The 19,430-nt window shown below is 44.7% G+C and overlaps 2 protein-coding genes across 2 annotated transcripts in view; one reads left to right on the top strand and one right to left on the bottom strand.

The window, feature by feature from the left end:
• Positions 1-780: 780 nt before the first annotated feature.
• Positions 781-15,543, bottom strand: ENO4 (enolase 4). Its single transcript, XM_054581232.1, has 9 exons — positions 15,371-15,543; positions 13,811-13,962; positions 11,288-11,457; positions 11,061-11,192; positions 9,712-9,765; positions 6,116-6,172; positions 4,624-4,791; positions 2,297-2,422; positions 781-984 (listed from the first exon to the last, which is right to left on the bottom strand). Exons 1-9 carry the CDS (start codon positions 15,541-15,543, stop codon positions 781-783), a joined length of 1,236 nt encoding a protein of 411 aa, XP_054437207.1.
• Positions 15,544-18,030: 2,487 nt separating this feature from the next.
• Positions 18,031-19,430, top strand: part of HSPA12A (heat shock protein family A (Hsp70) member 12A) — a 136,149-nt gene continuing 134,749 nt past the window's right edge. Inside the window, exons 1-2 of the mRNA XM_054581230.1 lie at positions 18,031-18,045; positions 18,347-18,659. Coding sequence (XP_054437205.1) covers positions 18,031-18,045; positions 18,347-18,659 — 328 coding nt within the window. The remainder of the gene's footprint in view (positions 18,046-18,346; positions 18,660-19,430) is intronic.

Raw genomic sequence — 19,430 nt, 5'->3', positions numbered from 1 at the left:
TGTCTGGTTCCTGATCTCTGTGTTTCAAGCATGGTGCCCAAGCGAACATGACTCCCATGAAATCATGGACGCTTACAGTCTAGTGGGAGATACCAGGCCTTAAAATAATTGTAACAGTAAGTGTGGCCAGGACTGCAAAGAGAAAACATAAGCTGCAATGGGAAAGGTGCAGAGCAACCAGTTAGGGGTAGAGGAAGTCAGGGAAGGCATGTACAGCGTGGGACAAAAGGGGGTTTATAGTTCATATGGAAAATAATATAATAATTAATACAAGAATAAACTCTGTGTTTCGTGTACTCACAACCGTAAATCTCCTTTTGTCCCACACTGTAGATGTGAAGAGGTCCCATTTAAGGCAAGAAGTCCTGAAGGATCAGGAGCAATTAGCCAAGCAAACAGCACAGGGCAAAGCATTCTAGGCTGAAGGGACAGCATGCTGGAAGACCTCAGGGTGGTAACACGTTTGAAACTTGAGGAATTAAAGAGCAGTGTGGGCAGGTGGCCTCACTGCCGTGTCGTGTGAGGCAGACAGGGCGGTGGCCTCAGCCACCCCTCCGTGGCAGCCCTCATAAAGGAGATGACCTGGACTGGGGCCCGTGCTGGAGCATTATGGAGTGAGTGAGTGAGCTGTATTTTGTTTTCCAGTTCCAAATCTCACCGAGGTGGTGGGATTTTTTTTTTCTCCCAAAGTTGATTTTGTGCTTTCTATTAACCAAGGTACTGCATATTTTGGGCTTCTTGTATCACCAAATTCATTATGAGTCTTTCTGATCTCTACTTTTACTCACTGTCAATGAGATTGGTTATTTCCACCAAGTCCGACATTGTAGTTTGATTCGTGTGTTTTATGATCAGCCCACTGGACTTGGGGTTGCTGATGTTTCCATCCTCTATAAGTTTAGAAATGCTTTTGGAGGCACTTCCTGCAATTACGTAACACCTGGAACCAAGAGCATTATAGAGGCCATCCCACTGTTCAGAGTCCTGGGTAAATATTTAAGAATTGATCATTACAATGTCACAAAACAACAGGGATCATACAGCACATAAAGTTATATGCCTTTCTGAGATAACACAGAACAGTTTTCTTTTGCATCTGCAGCTGAACAATGCCTGTACCACAGCCACACAAATTAACAAGCTTCTTAGAACCAAAACTTAAAATGAATTTCAGGTTAGGGATCTAGTGAATAAAATGTTTGTACACATTAGATGCTATTCTCTGCATTGATTCTTAAGTTCTTCAAACCCAGGCTTTCCTCGCCCACTATATTACCCATAATACTGCTACAGATTGGCTGGTTAGAAGATTTTACTGTTATTTCTGGTAAACAGACAACTGAAAGAAGCCTACAAGAGCTCTTGGCTCTCTTTCTCAACACCCTTATATTTTATTGGTGAGACCACTATATGAAATGAAATGCTTACTATTTAAGAAAAATAACATTCCAAGTCTTCCCAGCTGTTGTAGCAGATTTCATCCAGTCTCGTTAGAACAGGTCACGTAGGTGCACCCTGTCCCACTAACAGGAGCTGTGGTCCAGAGCCCCAGGCCAAGCGCTAGAAGGCAGGTCTGGCCAGATTCAAGGGCTGAGCTCAGCCTGTGTCTCCCGCAAGTGCTGGGGTGGTAGAGCTGCGGCCGTGAGAAGATGGGACCGAGACCCTGGGGCTCCCAACCAGGTCCGGCACTATCCTTGCCCCCCAAATGCAAAGTGTTATTGCAGAGAGGCTGTCTCCTCAGTATAGCTAATGGTTCTCAAATTCATATAATGAAGGACTTCAGTTGTGCTGTTTAAGTGGGTTAGGAAGAGAGATGGTCTTCTGTGGCACAGAACCAGCCCCTGTCACAGACATCAGTTTGAATAGATTTTAAAAAGTCTCAACCCTCTTAAAAATATGGCTTTATTATTTTTTTTTTTTTTGCATACGCAGTAACTGGGTTTAGGATAAAAAAGAATTTGGCCTAGTCAAAGTCCTTTTTCCATGAGCACTTGATATATGATTAACCTGTTGAAGCACCTGCTAGCACAGCAGGCGTGGCTTCCATCAGTTAAGTTGCTTGTGAACCTACAGATACTCCTGAAGTGCTTGGAATAGCTTGTTTCATTCCGTAGACAGGCACACTCCTTGGCAGTCGTGTTTCTGCTATTCATTTGCTTCGTAAGTGCCTTCTCTCAAATGCCAAAATAAAGCAACTCAGCCCCAGCCCAAATTACAACACATTTCAAATGACAGATCCAAGAGAATGGGATTTTATTCTGTGTGTCATTACCAAATTCAAGAGGAATCCTGTTACCTCTTTCCTGAAAGGATCGATGAGGGCAATAATGGAAGGGAACTTGTTGATCAGGTCCACGTATAGGTCAACCATCTCCGCGGCATTTTTGTGTGTTCCCGTCGCCACTTCGTACTTCCCTTTACTCTGTAAGTGTAAGGGAGATATTGGAGGGTACACGGCGAATTCCTCAATGTTCACAGTGTGATTCAAACTCATTTCCATTCATTTCATATAAAGGACGGCAAACAGATTGTTTCCAGGCCACGGTCACAGGAGAAATCTGTGCATTTTACTTTTAACATCTGCTACATGTTAGCCTGGGGAAAACCAGTCCCCATTCCCTTTCACTCCAGAGAGCTCTTCCCACTGACTTCAGATGAAGCCCTCTGCGCAAAAATCTGAGTACAGAGCAGAAGGGGAACAATTTCTTCCTTCGGTTTATGGCGTGGGGCCAGATACCTGGCTGCATAGGTAGATGGGCAATAATAAAAGGTCATAAAACAAACAATACAATGCAAACCTGCCTATGCACTAGAGCCCACCATCTTTCAACTCACAATGAACACAGTTTGTTTCTTCTGCAGTGAATATTCTGAAAGTTGAAAGCAGGTCTAGGCTTTTGAGATACTAACAACCAATATTAAAGGTTAAGTGATTTATGGGAAGGCGCTCCTTTCTCAGATATCATGCAAGTGCTAGTAGTGACAATACTGTCTTGAAAGAATTCTAGTGCAAGCCCCTTTATTTAAAGTCTGGCAAACCCTCAAGTCATTGAGTATAGAGGTAAGGAGGGCTAAAGGGTCTAGTGTCATCTCTCTGGAAAACAGCACCTTTCCTTCCACGTCTGCGGTTGGGGATGGCTCCAGGGATCCAGGAACTGGGAGGGAGCTGGACAGTGACAGAATGGCTGTTTGGTTTGCTAATGACTTCCTGCTGCTGCTGCTGCTGCTACTAATTGAACGGATTCCATTGGAATTAAGCAGGTTCTTAAGAAATAAATAATTGAAAGGATTTCATACTGTTTTCACATTAAATAGCATCAAGAACTTTCAGTTTCTATACTTCAAGGCTTTAAAATCCTGTCTTCTCAGTAAGAAAATGCTAATGACTTTGAACTAACATTATTGTAAGAATTCTCTGATATCAAGATAATATATTTTACTGAATATATACCCGCTATAGTTAGCACTAGCAGTTAGTAGTATATTTATAGTTCTTGGTGTAGGTTGCCGATAAAAACATGCAATTATTTTTCTTAATGGCATGCCTAGGAACCAATCGTTATGTGAATTAGGAAATGATATTAAACATTCCTTTATGTGCTTAGTTCTAGAAAAGTAAAAGAACTTTTAGAAATCAGCTGAAACTCAGGGTTCCTATATATTGCTCAAATTTTCCTTTGAAGTTGGTAAATCAGAGTGAAATTCCATTTGGTCATATGCCCTGAATTTTTTATAAGGAAGAGAGAGAGAGAGAACCCAGTTTGTCATTCCACTTATGTATGCATTCATTGGTTGGTTCTTGTATGTGCCTTGACACCATGTCACCGTAAATGCACATCAATGTGCTGGGTGTTTTATAAAATTTATATTCAGCATTTAAGAATTGGAAAATGGAAAATGTGTTTAGGTGCACAAGACAACTTGTAACATCTTTTCTAATGTCGCGACTTCCCATGGTTAAAGGTTAACTGCTGGTGCAATACCCTGAAGAAGTGAGGACTATAACATTTTAAAATAAAACCTGCTTTCCACTTTCTTTCTTTTTAAAATAACTTCCTCCATGTGGTATGGTCCTAGGTGAAGTTTCATCACCAAAGCTCTGTCCTAACCCACACAGACTGTGGATAATTGGATATATTCTCATAAACTTCAATAACTTGGAAATATTTTATATTTAAAAAGTGAGTCACAGCGCCAGCTCAGAGAAGCACATGTTTAGAAGGGTTTATCAAGTCAGTTACAACTGATCCACTTTCCATGCTTAACAAATTCATCATTTACCAACCAAATGATGATGCTCAGCAAAACATACCAGTCTGTGACATTATTTTTCAATAGCTTTCATGAATGCAATGTAAAAATTCTAGTCATTTTTATTATAGAATTTCTATGTATACTTATGATGTTTTCCTTTAATTTCTAAAATTATGTATACGGTTATATTATTCTCTAGTTATTAACTAACTTGGCTTTCTCAATTCCATTTATATTTGGGTGCCCTCAAAAAACTACCAAAAAAAAAAAAGGATCTGTTTGGAAAATACACAGATACGCTCTTTTGAGTTCTAATTTAAAAACAATGGGACTTCAACAACAAGGCCATGTCCTGGAGTAGAAACTCACATAGTCCATCAGCTCCTGTGCAGCACAGTTGATGGCCAGGTGCAGGTTCGTTCCCATTTCTAGGCCCAGGTTCGCACAGATTCCTTGTATTAGAAGCAGAGGCTGCTCTATGGTGTCAAAAGCAATGGTTAAACAGCCCAGGTGGGACATCTTGCCCGTGATCAGCTGCTGCAAGATCAAAGGAAAATCATGAGTGTCAATACAACACATTACTATTCTTGGGGTTTGCGGTGTGACGTGCATTGTACAGCCAGATACAGCTCTCCAAAGATGTGTTCCTCTGTCTGATTCTTGATTAATCCTGCATCTCGGTCCCTTTCATCTCTGCATGACCTTCGGCATATGATTGCCCTGCAGTATCTGGGAGGAATTTTCTTACTTTATTTTACTTGACAAGGTTTTCAAGCTTGGCCTGGAGAACACCTACCTCTGTCTTCAGTGTGCCGAGGTTCTCTCTCTATTGGCTCCGCCACTGCACATTGGCTGACTTGAGCCACTGCCACCAGGTTGGTGAATCGCCAAGCTGCCCCTGGAAACGCTTGTCCTGACTGTCCCTAACTGTGTCCTCTTTCTCCAAACCCGCTCTTTCCCCTGTTTCATTTTCCTTTAGCAGAATATAACTGTGAAAACCTTAAAATGCAACCCTGTTTCCTGAAGTTTTTAACAAGGATTGGAGCCTTCAGCTAAAGGGATGCAGGACTGAGGATGGATTTCAGTGGAAGAAGATTTGAGGACTCAAATGACCCCAGGGGAAAGCAGCCACCCATATGCTGCTCTTGCAAGGTCAGCATTGATGTGCCACTATGCAGTTATAACGTAAGTCGAAGCAATACCAGTAATTCTCAGGGCTTTGAGGGGGGAGAGAGAGAGAGAGAGACAGAGAGAGAGAGAGTGTGTGTGTGTGCGTGCGTGCGTGCGTGCGTGCGCACGCGCGCGCCAGAGTCAAGAGAAAATGTGAACCTACATATAAATATCCCCTTTTCACCGGCGATCGCACTAGTTAATTATAAGAACCATCCAACATTTTTAACATCAATGAGAGGAACCTCCCATTCAACAAAGGAAGAGTTGGGGAAATTTCTGTGTTCAGATCACCGACAATCACCAAAATGACCTACTGATCAAGTTCAGCTTGCCTCCCAAGGCTCTTGCAGCCAGTGAGGCCAGCTGTCACAAGAACTGTGTGTCTGACCCTCCTGGCAAGATCTGAGGTCTGCCAGTGTTTCATCGAGTTTGGTGCCTCAGTGCCTTTGGGACCAGATGTAAGGAGTGGCTCTCTTTTTGTGCCTTTCTTTCTCCCTTTGGCAGGATAAAATTAAAATCTAAAACATCCTATATGCCTTTCATCTAATTAACAGAGAGATTCAATTTCTCCAACACTTGTGTTAGCCCAGGTCTTGGAGCTAAATGACTACAGGAGAGACAAATGGACAGGGATTATGTAAATGAATTGTGTCACATACAAGCATGGTAAACAAATACGTATACTTACTTGACCTCTTTTGCCTCCATTATGCCCTTTCTTTGGCTCTGCTTTTGGAGGAGGAGGCTGTGGGACATAAGATAGAGACATTTCACTTGGAATTTTCAAACATGTCTGTGAGTAGCAAACAAAGGTCAGGTCCTCTGGCCTGTCCACTGCTCTGGCGCCTAGCCAGGCACACTGTGAAGCACACACATGCACACATGTGTACACACACAGATCACGCCAGCCACTCCCTACTTTTATAAACCCTAAACTCTTTCTCAAATATAGGCACCTGTTCACCTTAGCTCGTCCTCATCCTCTGCCTCCAATCATATATATGGGTGTATATACATGTTCATGCATTTCTACTCACATGAATAAAGTATTATTCACTCATACAAAGTCCCCTCCTTGCCCTTAAGGAATAAGAACACTGTGGGATTTGCTTTCAGAGGCTCAACACATTGTTTCAAATATTCTCAGGGCACACACACTTTCACCAGCCAGTGGATTGGACTTTGGGAAACAGCCAAAGGTCATTACACCTGGTGAAGCTGGTGTGTGTGTGAAGTCACCTGAGATTAAAAGCTAAGATCTCTCCCAGATGTTCCCACAACTTGGAGGTATTGCTAAGGATGCCCCCTTTTATGCCCAGCATTTACTGGCTCTATTAGCTGGGCCCTGTTTGTCAGGAATCAGCGTGGTTCACACTCGTGTCTGTGCAAATGCAGTTACACGGCTCTTTCCACTATGATTTGGATGAGCTTTCTATCCCCTGGTAAAAATGGCATAGGGACACCTCTAGGTGCCGGGCAGGAGGGATACCATGGTAGACAAGCAGACACCGCCTCAGGGTGCTGCGGCCTAGTGAGGCAGCCGTAGTGCGACCCGGGTCACGAGCACAGAGGGTGGGGTGTGACAGGGAGCGCAGAGCCAGGAGCCGTCAGTGTACAAGAGCCAGGGAAGGGGACTCTGGGGAAGCTGGCACTTGGGGTGCGCATGGGAGTGCTGGACTCCCTGGGTAAAGAGAAGGGTGAGCGTGGCCTTAGAAGCCCGAGGGCCAAAGTGAGAGCCTTTGGGCAGGTTTCCAGCCTCAGCCCGACTCATCCTGTGGGCTGGTGACTCTTTGCTGTGGGGGTTGCCTGGTGCACGGCCCGATGGTTAGCAGTGTTCTCGGGCTCTGCTTACAAGCTGCCAGTAGAGCCCGCCCTGCAGGCTAGGACAACCCAAAATGTCCCCTGGCATTGTCAAATGACGCTCAGGCAAAGTCATTCCCCACTGAGAACCACTGCCTTACAAGAACAGATGAATGTATTTTACTCCGTCAAAATTTATGAAGAAAAAAATCCCTATGACTCCATAAAGTATAGTTAAGAGGCAGCATGCCAGAGGAAAATATGTATAACACATAGGAAGGCGTGAAGCCTTTATTATGCACTACAAAGAATTCCGAGATGTCAGTAAAAGATGCACCCTCAATAAACAGGGCCAAGAAGGCAATTTGAAGTGGTTTGTGCCAACTTTTTGTATTATTTTAAACACAAAAACACACTATTGACAGGGGGGGGATGCAAAAAACCCGGAATTTATTTATTAAAAAATTGTGTATTCTTACATGTTTAAAATCGGTCACATTCAAAGTACTCTCCATTTGATGCAATACACCTATTGAGACTTTTTTCTACTGCTCAAAATAGTTTTTGAACTCATTGATTTTGAGCCCTTCTAGGGCTTCTGCCATTTTTTGTTTCATCTTTTTTACATCGGTAAAACGATTCCCTTTGAGGACTTTTTTCACCCGGGGAAACAGGAAAAAGTTGCTCGAGGGCCAATCAGGTGACTAGTGAGGGTGGGGCATGGGGCCCTGCCGTGTTTTTGGTCGCACACTGCTGCACACTCAGGTGGTGTGGGCGGGTGTGCTCCTAAATCACCCATCATGAAATGGGCGAACGCACTGAGTCTTCAAAAAATTCAGTGAAATCGAACACAGCCTCTCACACCACCACCAGCTGATACACTGATCCAGGCAGGTTCCTAGCACACTCACCTAGCGGAGAGAAGCCTGTACTACAAGGAGCTCGCCCTCCAGAAGATAACCCCGGGGGTTTTTTCTCATATATTTATGTGTATCTGCCTGTGTGACTTAAAAAAACCCCCACAAAAGAACAACAACAACAAAAGACCTGGAAAGACATGCACTAAATTTTAAGATGCTCGCCTCTAAAAAAGGGACTGAGGGTGGTAGCTGGTAGGGGTTAGGGAGTTGGTGGCAGGGGTGGCTAGCTCTACCATCATTTGAATTTTCCCAATAACATGCATGAGCTACTTGTATAGTCAAAAAGCAGTAAAATATTTTGAAAGTCAGGATAACTGCGGAAAGCTCAAATATCCTGAATTTCCTCATATTCCAAGCTGGGTATCCTCCAAGCTGGGTGATAACAGCCGCCACTGTGGACTGCTCACCATTGTGCCAACCCCTATTCTGAGCACACTGCTTGTACTCAACTCAGTTTCTTCTCACAATCTCCCTGTGGGATGGGTATTTATCGTGCCCATTTTATACACGAGGAACCCGAGGCAGGGACATTGTGCAGCTGCCTAGGACCACACAGCTGATGGGGACAAAGCAGAGTGCAAAGTCAGGGCTAACTTGTCCATATCTAGGTCTCTGCAGGCTGGTCACCGATAAAGAAGTTGGCCTCTTGACATGTGCCACAGAAACTGGCTCCAGGCTGGTGCCTGAAGCAATTCTGATCACCTGCGTGGCTTGCCTCCCCCCAATCACTACACAGGAGGGGCTGGTGCTTCCAAAAGCCTCACACTAAATGAATGCGGGGATCCTGGATTAGGTCCTAGAACAGGAAAAGGACATCAGTGGAAAAACCAGTGAAATTTGAATACAGTCTGGAGTTTAGTGAAGAGTAATGTACATTTTGGTTTCTTGGTTTTGACAAACATACTATGGTAACGTGTCATGTTAACATTGGGGGAAACTGGGCAGAGGGGTATTTGGGTACTCTATTATCTCTGCAAATTTGTATATATTATATTTTATATCTACTTTATATATGTTATTTATAAATATATATATATATATATTTTTAAGCACCAGAGACAAGGGTTGGGCCCCTCTCCCGGCTTCAGCCCTGCTACACCATTGTGCCTCAGTTCGAATACCATGGGACAGCCGGGGACGCCTATGGCTGCCTGTCGCCCTGCCTCTGTGACATTCCCCTCAAGGGCTACTTGGCCAAGGGCACTTGTTTGCCCAATCCTCGAATTCTAAGCAGACATAAGAGTCTGTGCCTTAACCATGATATCAAACTGCCTCTCACATTTTAGGGGCCAAGTCTTTTCTTTCTCTATGAATCCTAAGGGATGATCGTTGCATAGAGCCAGCTGCCTCAGAAGTCAAAATGAGATTGTTAAGTACTGTTGTAAGCTGGATCCACAGCCAGGGAGGGAATGTATAAGCGTGGCTCCTATGGGAAACCCAAAGCAAATTGACACATTTTCCACATCAATAACACTATTGATTTAATTCCGTAACTGGCTATAATTTGGGTACTAGAAGTAACATAAACGTCAGCCATCAGATACCATTGATTCTCTTTACATACCGTTTCAATTGTTTTGTTAATTTGTTTATGAATTTCCCGAAGCATCTCCACACCCTGTAGGTAAAATAAACATGATCTTCTACAACTGCAGTCTAGGAGTTTTAAATATAAAAACTTACACCACACATGGCTATTTCTAACTCAGAATATTTGTAAGGCCCCTGACAAGGTCTACAAGATCAGATAAAATGCTCATCTTTAGCCCTCAGTTTTCATTTGGTTGAACAGGACTGAGAGGCTCTTCCTCCTCAGTGTCCCCTCTTCATTGTTCAGAACTGAATGGTTCAGTTGGCTGGATCAAGTTAACTTCATTCTATTTCATGGTCTCTGGACGGACCTTCTTGCAGTAGATGTCGTAGGTCACAAAGGGATTCTGCATGATACTCTTGGACTTGGTATAAACCCGCTGTCACTTTAAAAGTAAAAAATGTATTCTGATGACAGTGGCGTCTGCATATGCAGACAGATAAAGAAGGGCGCTCTGGTGCTGTGGTACCCACACAGCACAACAGATCTTCACTACAGGAAAGATCCTGGTGCCAGGGTCTGAACTTGACCTGACACATGGTGAGCGAGATATAAATCCTAGTCTTCTACAATTGATACCCTGGGGGGTAATGGTTATTCTCTTTAAAAAAGAATTCTTTATCACAAACCATCTTGAGATTTAAAAATCATGGTTTTCACTGTATCACTCAGCATATTACAAGAGGGGATGGAGCTTCCTGTACTTTCTCTGAAAACAACCCCTATAGAATATGAACACCGAGTTCTCCCTAATGCCCAGTTGAGGAGTTAAAGAAGTATAATGACTCATTCAGGACACATAGAACAATATAGACACTAGCATGCCACTAAGCAGTAAAAATGCAATTTAGGGTTCCTTCATTCCATATTCCATAAACATGCACTAAACCTGTCTTGCGTGCCAGACAATCTGCAGTCTGCCATTTCCAGGCCCTGGAGTTCTAACTTTACAGAACGGGCTGCTAGGAAGGTACCAGCTTCCTCTTGCTGCTGCTGTAGTGCATGGACCAGAAAATAAAGACATCTCAGCTCCCCCAGTAACAACCCTCCAGCAGTATCTAGGCCTACAAAGCTGCTCTCAAGGGCCTGTCTGTGAGTCACTAACATGATCCAGTGCTGGAATGAACCAGAGATTTAAGGTGGGCTCAATTGTGTTCCCTTTTGTTTGAGGCCTTGTTTTGCTACCATTTCCCTGATTTCCTAAAATATTTTTTTCATATCTAATCTCTTAATGTCATAAGCCTTGGGGATCTATACTAAAAACTCATTGACAATGGAGTATATATTTTGTAGAGAAAGCAATTTGAGGTAACGTAAGGTACTTGTTTAGCCGTTAATCCAGGGTGGGGTATGCAAATCACTTCTTTCATTAAATTCAGCTTCCCGGGCGATGACTTCCCACAGCTGACCAGAGATACCATTAGCAGAGGTACAGTTAGCTTGGTTGGCGGTTCCTGAAATAGGGGAAAAGCAAGAGGAAAGGAGAAGCATGGCTCATTCATAGTGAGATGCCCGTGGGTCCTTGTGATGGAATATGAAGGGTTCCCACCTGGTGGCGCTTCAGGAGTGCGACACTGAAGTACAGCGGAGTACCGCTCAGTGCGGCGCTGGTTTTGGCAGCAGCTAGTGACACAGCCCCTATGGCCATGCTGCCACAGAGGACAGGTTCAGCAGGCTCTGGAGGTAGAATAGGTTTCTCTGTAAGCGAATCCTTCATACCTGGAGGGGAAAATATTGATAACAGATTCCTTACTAGGAAGTTTGACTCTAAGAAACCTGTATTTTTTTTTCCAACTTTATTTTTTTTTATTTATTTTTTTCAAATACATTTGTCTCTGCCTCCCCCCCACCACTTTCCCCTGCCCCCTCCCTCCTTCCCTCCCTCAGCTCTTCCCCTTTGGTTTTGTCCATGTGTCCTTGCTATATGTTCCTTGACTTTCCCCTTCCCTTCCTTTTCCCCACCCCCCACCCTCCTTCCCTCTTGTCTCTGTTGATTTCTTTTCCTTTCAGTGTTGCTGGTCTTATTTTCCTTGCATCTTTGTATTGTTGGTTAGGTCCCACTTATAGGTGAGATCATATGGTATTTGTCTTTTGCCCCCTGGTTTATTTCGCTTAGCATAATGCTCTCCAGTTCCAGCCATGCTGTCGTGAAGTTTAGTAGTTCTTTTTCTCTTTCTGCTGCGTAGTATTCCATTGTGTATATGTACCATAACTTTTTGATCCAATCATCTACTGATGGGCATTTAATACTTTATGGATACATATGAAGGCCCAGCATAAAGGCTGAGCGCTGAGGCTGGGAAGAACATACTTCCCACCTCAGCCTTCAGCAGGTTTTCTGTTTTATTTCATTTACCACTCACCACTGCTCAAATAACCCTGAGACATGGGTTTTGCCTCTCTAAGAAATTTTTAGAACACTCAACATTAACTCTTTCGGTGATATGGGCAGATAATTGTTATCCCATATTCACATATAACTAAACTAGAGCTTAAAGACATTAAAAGATTTGCCCAATATCTATGAGAAAGCAAATAAAGAGAGGATTTGGGCAGTCTTTGGCCAAATCTTTTGCTTTGCTATATTCCACCATCATTCTTGCATACCCAACTTGATGCTGAACATCTCTTCATGGATACATCTAACTGGTTATTTTTCTCGCCAGCCCCCAACCAGTGCCTTTCTTCCTTTACTTTTAGAAATGCCTTCCAGATCCAACCAGCCAGTCAGAATCCTTTCTCAGCTTTCACTCGCCCATGTTCTCAGCCACCCAGTCTGATCAGGTACCACAGTCACTAGGGTCTCTTGTCCTCCTCTTCCCCACAACTACTGGCCTGAGTCAAGTAGGTAAGTGGAAAAAGATGTAAGCACCTAACACATAGAATTTAGCAAATTATTGTCCCCTCTGACCTCTTCCTTTCTTTTGTGTTCCAAATTGTATCAGTCAAAAGCAACCCCCAAGTGAACATCCATTGGTGGCCTCTGCATGTACTTCAGCAGTGGCTGTCTTCACCCTCCCAAGAGACTGGGCTAGCATAATTCTTTTGTCTTAGGCAACGCTCCTCCCTATCCTAGGCCTCAGCATCTAAATCTATATAACAAGAGATTTTATCTCCATGGTCTCTTTGGTCCCTTTCGTTTTCTGGTACTTTCTTATTCAATGGAACCCACGTTTAGTGAGTACTTAGTTGGCACCTGGCATCATGCTAGGCACTGGCAGTGCTAAGTTGAATGAGGCATGATTCATGACCTCAAGGAGCATGTTCTAGTTGAACATACAAAACACTGCTGCAATACTGGCAGCAGCTCCAGAATTTACTGGAGGGACTGAGGTTAGCAATCTGTTGGAAGGCATGACACAAAGGGCCATGATAAATAACTTCGATTACTGGCTTTAAAATAGCAAAGTTTTCCAAATAAAACTTTTATTGATATTTTACATGGGACTGAGAAAATATTGATTATCTTTAAAATATGGAGTGGCTTCTTGATGACCAGTGGAAATTTTGAGGGACAGTTAAGGGTCCCCCATGCCACCCACCCGTCCCCTCTCTGGCATTGCCACTGTTCAGTGCACTTTGTTTGTTTAGTTAGTGCTCACTTCTGGGTAAGAAATATTTGGATCTTACCAAAAAATGGAGGGTGGGCCCTGACTGGTGGGGCTCTCAGTGGGTTGGGCATCATCCTGCAAACTAAAAGGTTGCTGGTTCAATTCCCGGTCAGGGCACATGCCTGGGTTGTGGGCCAGGTCCCTGGTTAGAGGTGTGCAAGAGGCAACCGATTGATGTTTCCTTCCCACACTGATGTTTCTCTCCCTCTCTTTCTCCCTCCCTTCCTCTCTCCCTAAAAATAAATAAAATCTTAAAATAACTGGAGGGTGAGATGAGGCAAAACCCTGACAGCCCAACATAGAAGCTTTAAGCAAGGAGGCAGCATGGAGATGGATGGTAGCTGGTGGGAGCCCACTCAGGTCTATTGCAGAGACTGTAGCTCAGGAAGGCAGACTGAGCTTCAGCCTTTTTTCCTCATGCATTTGTTACTAAAGGGCCTGCAAGATGTTAAGCCACCAACCTTGCTTTTGCCCTTTCTTTTTTGCTGGAGGTGGAGGCGGAGGAGGTGGTGCTGGTATTAGAAGTGAGGGTGTGGGCTCTGCTGAGTCTTCTAGGCTCTTTTCCAGTTCTTTTCTCTCCTTATCTTCTTTCACTTTATTTTCAAAGAACGTCCTTAATGGCAAGAAAATATGGCTGTACAGCGGCATATTTAGGAATATCACTTGTAATTTTGGTCTTGTTTTAGACAGTGAAATATATAGCACTATGTGAAGGATTTCTTTTTCTTTTTTCTTTTTTGGAAGATGGGGCTTAAAATGAAGAGTTAAAATTAAGTTTTGGGAAATCTCAGTTTGGTATATCTACATAAAATTTCAGTCACTCCACATAAAAAGAGGCTACAAGGTTCCATAGACAAAAAAACAAAGCCATCAAAGACATGGGGATCCGATATGTATTCGACTTTGTAATAATCTAGATGACAGTGGGGCCATGATATTAAAGTACTGAGAAAGATTTTTAAATGGGAATTCTATATTCAGCCAAACTGTTGACCCCGAGAGCGAAGTACTGACATTCATACACAGGTAAGAACTCAAAGACTCTACATTCCTCTCTCATTCTTACCTTTAAAGGATGTAATCCGTCAAGTTAAGAAAGAGGAGGATATGGGATCCAGGCAACAGGAGAACAACAAAGGGATGTCTTATGGCATCTCCTTGCGATGCCTAGAGAAGAACCAGTCCAGATGGGAAGTTTGGGGAGGAAAACTCCAGAGAAAAAGGAATGTATGGAATAGAAAGTATGACTGAGCTCTTGGGGGAAACAACTAAGGATATGATAATAGCAGAAAAGATACACACACACACACACACACACACACACGAATAAGTGCAATAGCATTCAGAAGCCAAAACTATTTTAAAAATGTTTTTACAAAGGTCATGATCCGACTCTGAAGTAAACTAAAATATGATGTTATGCACAGTGAAGCCAGTGATGAAACTTAGAGAAAGAGAATCCAGTTGACCTTCATTTGGCCAAGAGGGTTGTGGCCCTGGACCTGCACAAAAAGGAAAAGCAATGCTGACTTCTGCACAGTTGGGCACTGAGCAACACTCACAAAGCCCCAGCGAACGGTTCCTTTGTTTTCACATTTTAAACTCAATCTACGGGCAAGACATGGAGGCCCTGTTGCGTCTGAATGCACTGCGCATTCATTGTGACAATATGCATGGCCATGGGACGCGCAACCCGGGGCCTATCGGGAGGTGTCAGGAGGTGGGGAGGGGGTAGAACATCATCTCCATTCTTAATTATATTCCTGAGAAAAACTTTTTACTGAACTCAAAGAAAGCTCTATGCATGAAAAGAGGCTGAAAGCCCTTATACAGAAAAATTTTGACAATAGTTTTCAGAAGGAAAACAATATTTTGTGCTAAATTTTCCTGCTTTAGCAGTGTTTCTTAACTGACTAACTGTATCCATAGACAGACCAGACCTGTTTTACTGGCAGATGAAACGGAAAGAGAACAGGTATCTATCTATACTGGACGTTTGCATTTCTAAGGGAAAGATTTACCTGAGCACCTGGTCCACCTCAGCCTGGCTGGAGGGTGCTAGGCCCTGAAGCTCCTGGGTGAGGGTCTCATTGACCCACTGCACAGCGGTGCTGACAGCATCGAGCCTTTCCGCTTCCTCCGTGTCAACCAGCTCGGGTAACGCGTGCTCGCGGACTTCGAAGTGAGTCGCCATCACCACAGAACACATGTTCTGCAAATAACATAAGTGTTTCTACATTTTCTCTTCCTCTCACAGGAAGTGGGAAAATCCAATGTATCTAGCTTTTAATGAGCATGGTATTTTAGCACCAATTTCAAAGGGAAAATGAGAATATATAATTTTCCTTGAGGTATTTTTTATAGCTATTGAAACACTGTGGAATCCAACTTTGAGGAACATTTAAAATTATTGCCTGGTTAAAATCCCCTTAGAAAAACCTTACACTGAAGTTCACTTTTATCACTATTTCTCCAATAAATAGCTAAAAAGGATACACACAATTATTTTCTTCTCAGAGTCTGTAGCAAAATTATTTCTAAAACGTATGTAGCAATTAAAATGAATTATTAAAATTATGAAAATGCATTTTTCTTTATGTAGTTCAGTCTATGTATTGTGAAATCTATGTGAGTATAGATATATCAATTTATAAACCTATTAGATTTATGGAACCCATCACATTAATAATGTCAGGTTTTTAAAACTATTTTTACCCCGTTTCTTTTTTCTTTCTTGAATCATCTTCAAGTTAGTGTGTTGTTTCTGTACCATATTACACTTAAACATAATAAAACCATCATGGTTGATTGTATGGTTCCTGCTTTATGTACATGTCTACCTACAAATTGTATGGTTGTGTCTATTTCACAAACACTGAATTTCAAAGTATCCATTTTCCACAATGAGGACAATAAATGCAGTGGGGCCAGGACATAGTGCAGAACACCTTTAAGCTGCCTCGTACCTTGGGAAAATTTTGAATGGTGCAAAATATTTCCACTTGTAGGGTGGGCAGCCCCAGTCCGTCCAGTACTTTCTTCCCCACCACTTTGCATATGGTGGGAGGCTTTGCAAGTTTAGAGAAGCAGTTTGCCTTCAACACAGAAAAACAAAAATCAGAATACCATCTCTAATTTACCTCTAAAAGGTCATTCACATTTACTCTAGTTTCTACTAAACTTCTCCCTGAGTGTCCTCCTCATGCCAGGATTAGTCTAGCAGCTCTGTGCGAACTGCCCCGCCCTTACTTGTTGAGATTTGGATGCTGAGTCTCTGGTACGTAGAGTGACTGGTTGTCTTTTAAACTCTCAGCAGAAACTCCCATGCATTTAATTTCAAGGCCCTATGTCACTCTTTCGTTGGCCCTAACGCTATCCTTCTGTCCCAGATACCGAACTCAGTTGGACTCTAGAACACTGATGCATTCAAACTTAGGAAACCGAAAGTGGGCAAGTTTGTATTCCTCCCAGCAAGGCATCTGATATTTTAATGGTGAAGAGTTATGCAGAGACTGTATTGCATTGACCATCAGTTCATGCATAGAATTATGTGTTCAAAGAGGATTGTTGGAACCTTAGTAATAGCTGTGTCATTGATGTGGAAAAGCAGAAGCCATTTGAAAGTGATCCAAGAAAGAGAATGAAGCTGAGGTAGAAAGCCCACTCAAGAAGCCTGAGTAAAAAGATTTAAGATGGTGTTTCTATTCAGGAGCTAAGCGGGAAGGAAGAAAAAGTGAACGCCTACCCTCCTCAGCTCAACCAGAGTCCAAGTTTCCAGCCTTAGCTTTTGCTCCAGGTAGGTATGAGACAAGGGCTTGGTGTCTTTGTAAGATGAGGAGACTAGACCAATTAACTTTCAAGAATGCCCCTAGCAGAACGTAGTGGGGACAGGGAGGAAAGAGAGTGGAATTGCATTCACCCTTTCATTCTCCAAATAGCTCTGAAGGGTCCACTATGTACCATGCACTCTGCTAGGTACTAGGACCTGGTTTGATTTCTCTCCGTTGTCCACTTGGGAAAATCATTTAAGTTCACTGGGTCAGTTTCTTATTTGTAAAATGGGAATCATAGATTTTACTTCACAGGGGTCCTAAGGATTAACTGAAATAACATAAAGCACATTAGCACAAGGAGCTCAGTAAACACCTTCTTCCATCCCATCCCCAACTTTGATGCATGGGCCACGACAGAGAAAACCAAACATTCATGAAGCATCCTCTGGGTCAACTGTCTCCACAAAATGCGCTTTTGAACCCTGTAAACACATGGGGCTTCTTCACAGCATTTACATACTGTGCTTGGTGTTGTCCTGTTGCTTCACCGTTGTGCAAATTCCTGCCAGTCCCTACCACACTGCCTTCCAGAAGGCAGGTGTTGGTTAGTACCTATAGATCTGGAACTGAGAAAACCCTTGCCTTTGTTTCAACTGCTCATTGCTTAAGGCTAAAGTCCGTGCCAGAAATCGCAATGGGCATAGGAACTAGGAACGTGATACGAAAAGGCACCCGCTCTCCTTGCATGCAGAGAAAATGCTACAGGAACTAGGAACGCTTAAGGGCAATTAGTCCAGGGCGCAGCGGTCAAGACCTTGATCTGAACTGCAAGTTTAGCTAGGAGCTGGTCAGGTGGGGACGGGCATCCAGGCAGGGGCGAGGCTTGGTTTGAGCGAAACTTGGAAGCAATGGGAACGGGCTGGGTATGAGGCCCCAGGGTTGGCCCTGGACAAGTTGTAGCGAAGGCCAAGGCCTTTATCCCACCGTCAAGAGGTGGCCACTGACGGTCGGTAACCTGAGCTACGCAGTGCTAAGATCTGTGTTGAAAAGAACTGGCAGCCGGGGCAGGCCTGCCCAGAGGCAGGGTGGAAGCCTGTCAGGCCGCGAGCCGTCGCCGTAGCTACAAATCCTCCTCGAGCCCACGATCCTCGAGCTGCTTCCTGTCCACCACTTTCTCGAACCTCCTTGCACCCAGGTGGCCGCTCTGCTGCTGCTTCCCTGCAGGATCGTCCCTCCGCACCACCACGGTCTCCATCCCCCAGCGGCAGCAGCGCGCGTGCGCAACTCTGCGGCGCAGGCGCGCGGCGCTGCCGCAGCGCCGGGCGGGGGGAGAGGGGCTGGAGGGAAGAGGGTGCTGTCCCAGGTCCCTACCAGGTGCCCGTAGACGTCGGCAGGCTGGAGGTAGAAGGTGGAATTGAGCAGCTCTTCCAGCCTGCGTGGAACGTCGTTCTCCCGGTAGTACTCCAGAGCCTGCTGCTTCAGCTTCTGCAGCTCTCTAGTGGTCCCACAGCTGCGGCCGCCGCCTTCTTCCCCCATGGTAGGAGATTTAAGGCTACTGCGGGGGTTAGCCTGGGGGCCTGCGAGCGTCCTCCCCGTTGCTAGGCAACGCAACGAGAGTCCGACCCCAGATCTCGCGAGGCTTCCAGTCCCCGGTTTCCCCGACGGCGGGAGCCTGGAATGGCCCTTCTGCCTTCCTCTCTCGCCCTTCCTGAGGGATTTGCCTCCTCGCCTAGTGCCATCCCGGCGTCGTTTCTCACCACCTTCCCCCCCCCCCCCCCCCGTTTCCCAGGTGGGGAAATAGTTAACGATCTTAGCTAGCGCTTTCTGTGGAAGCATGGAAAGGTTTGCCCCGGCTTCCAGCCTCGGACTCGAGCCCAGGGTGGCGCGCCGGTTCCTGTGGCCTGGGAGTCGAGCCTCAGGCCTGCGCCATCCACCCCCTCGTTCCCGCGGCCGGGAGCTCCGCCGGATGGCGAGCGCGGCCCGTGCTGCCCGCTCTCCTGGGTAGGAATGTGAGAACTCAGGGGAGGCCCACTAAGCTGTGCAGGTCCCCAGGAGCTCATTCATTCGGCCGATATTGAACTGGCCGCCCTGAGATGCGCAGAGTCCTGGCTGGGCGTCTGACGCGCCCTCCCCGGGAGGTTGGTGGAATGAAAAACTGTGGGCCCGAAAGATTTGGGTGAACCCTAAGGGATGGTTATGGTCGAGACAGGCTGAGAGGAGGGGGTGTTGCCGGCAAGCCTCGAAGGGAAATGAAAGGGTGTCCCGGGGTCCTGTTCCCTCTCCAGAAGCGTCAGAGGCTGCCCGCGTC

The sequence above is a fragment of the Pteronotus mesoamericanus genome, unplaced genomic scaffold (genome assembly GCF_021234165.1).
Source record: "Pteronotus mesoamericanus isolate MK-2021 breed Mesoamerican mustached bat unplaced genomic scaffold, CSHL_Meso_final contig_657, whole genome shotgun sequence".
NCBI lineage: Eukaryota > Metazoa > Chordata > Mammalia > Chiroptera > Mormoopidae > Pteronotus > Pteronotus mesoamericanus.
Note: the sequence above shows the minus strand (reverse complement) of the source record. Positions and strands in the feature narration are given on the sequence as shown.

What these genes read in the sequence shown, in the direction of transcription:
- ENO4 (XM_054581232.1), bottom strand. Translation starts at nt 15,543, where the DNA reads ATGGCGACTCACTTCGAAGTCCGCGAGCACGCGTTACCCGAGCTGGTT. An exon ending in AAAGAAAGGGCAAAAGCAAG is followed by an intron (nt 11,458 to 13,810) that starts GTTGGTGGCTTA and finishes TTTCCCCTCCAG; the next exon opens with GTATGAAGGATTCGCTTACA. An exon ending in TCGATCCTTTCAGGAAAGAG is followed by an intron (nt 985 to 2,296) that starts GTAACAGGATTC and finishes ATATTTACCCAG; the next exon opens with GACTCTGAACAGTGGGATGG.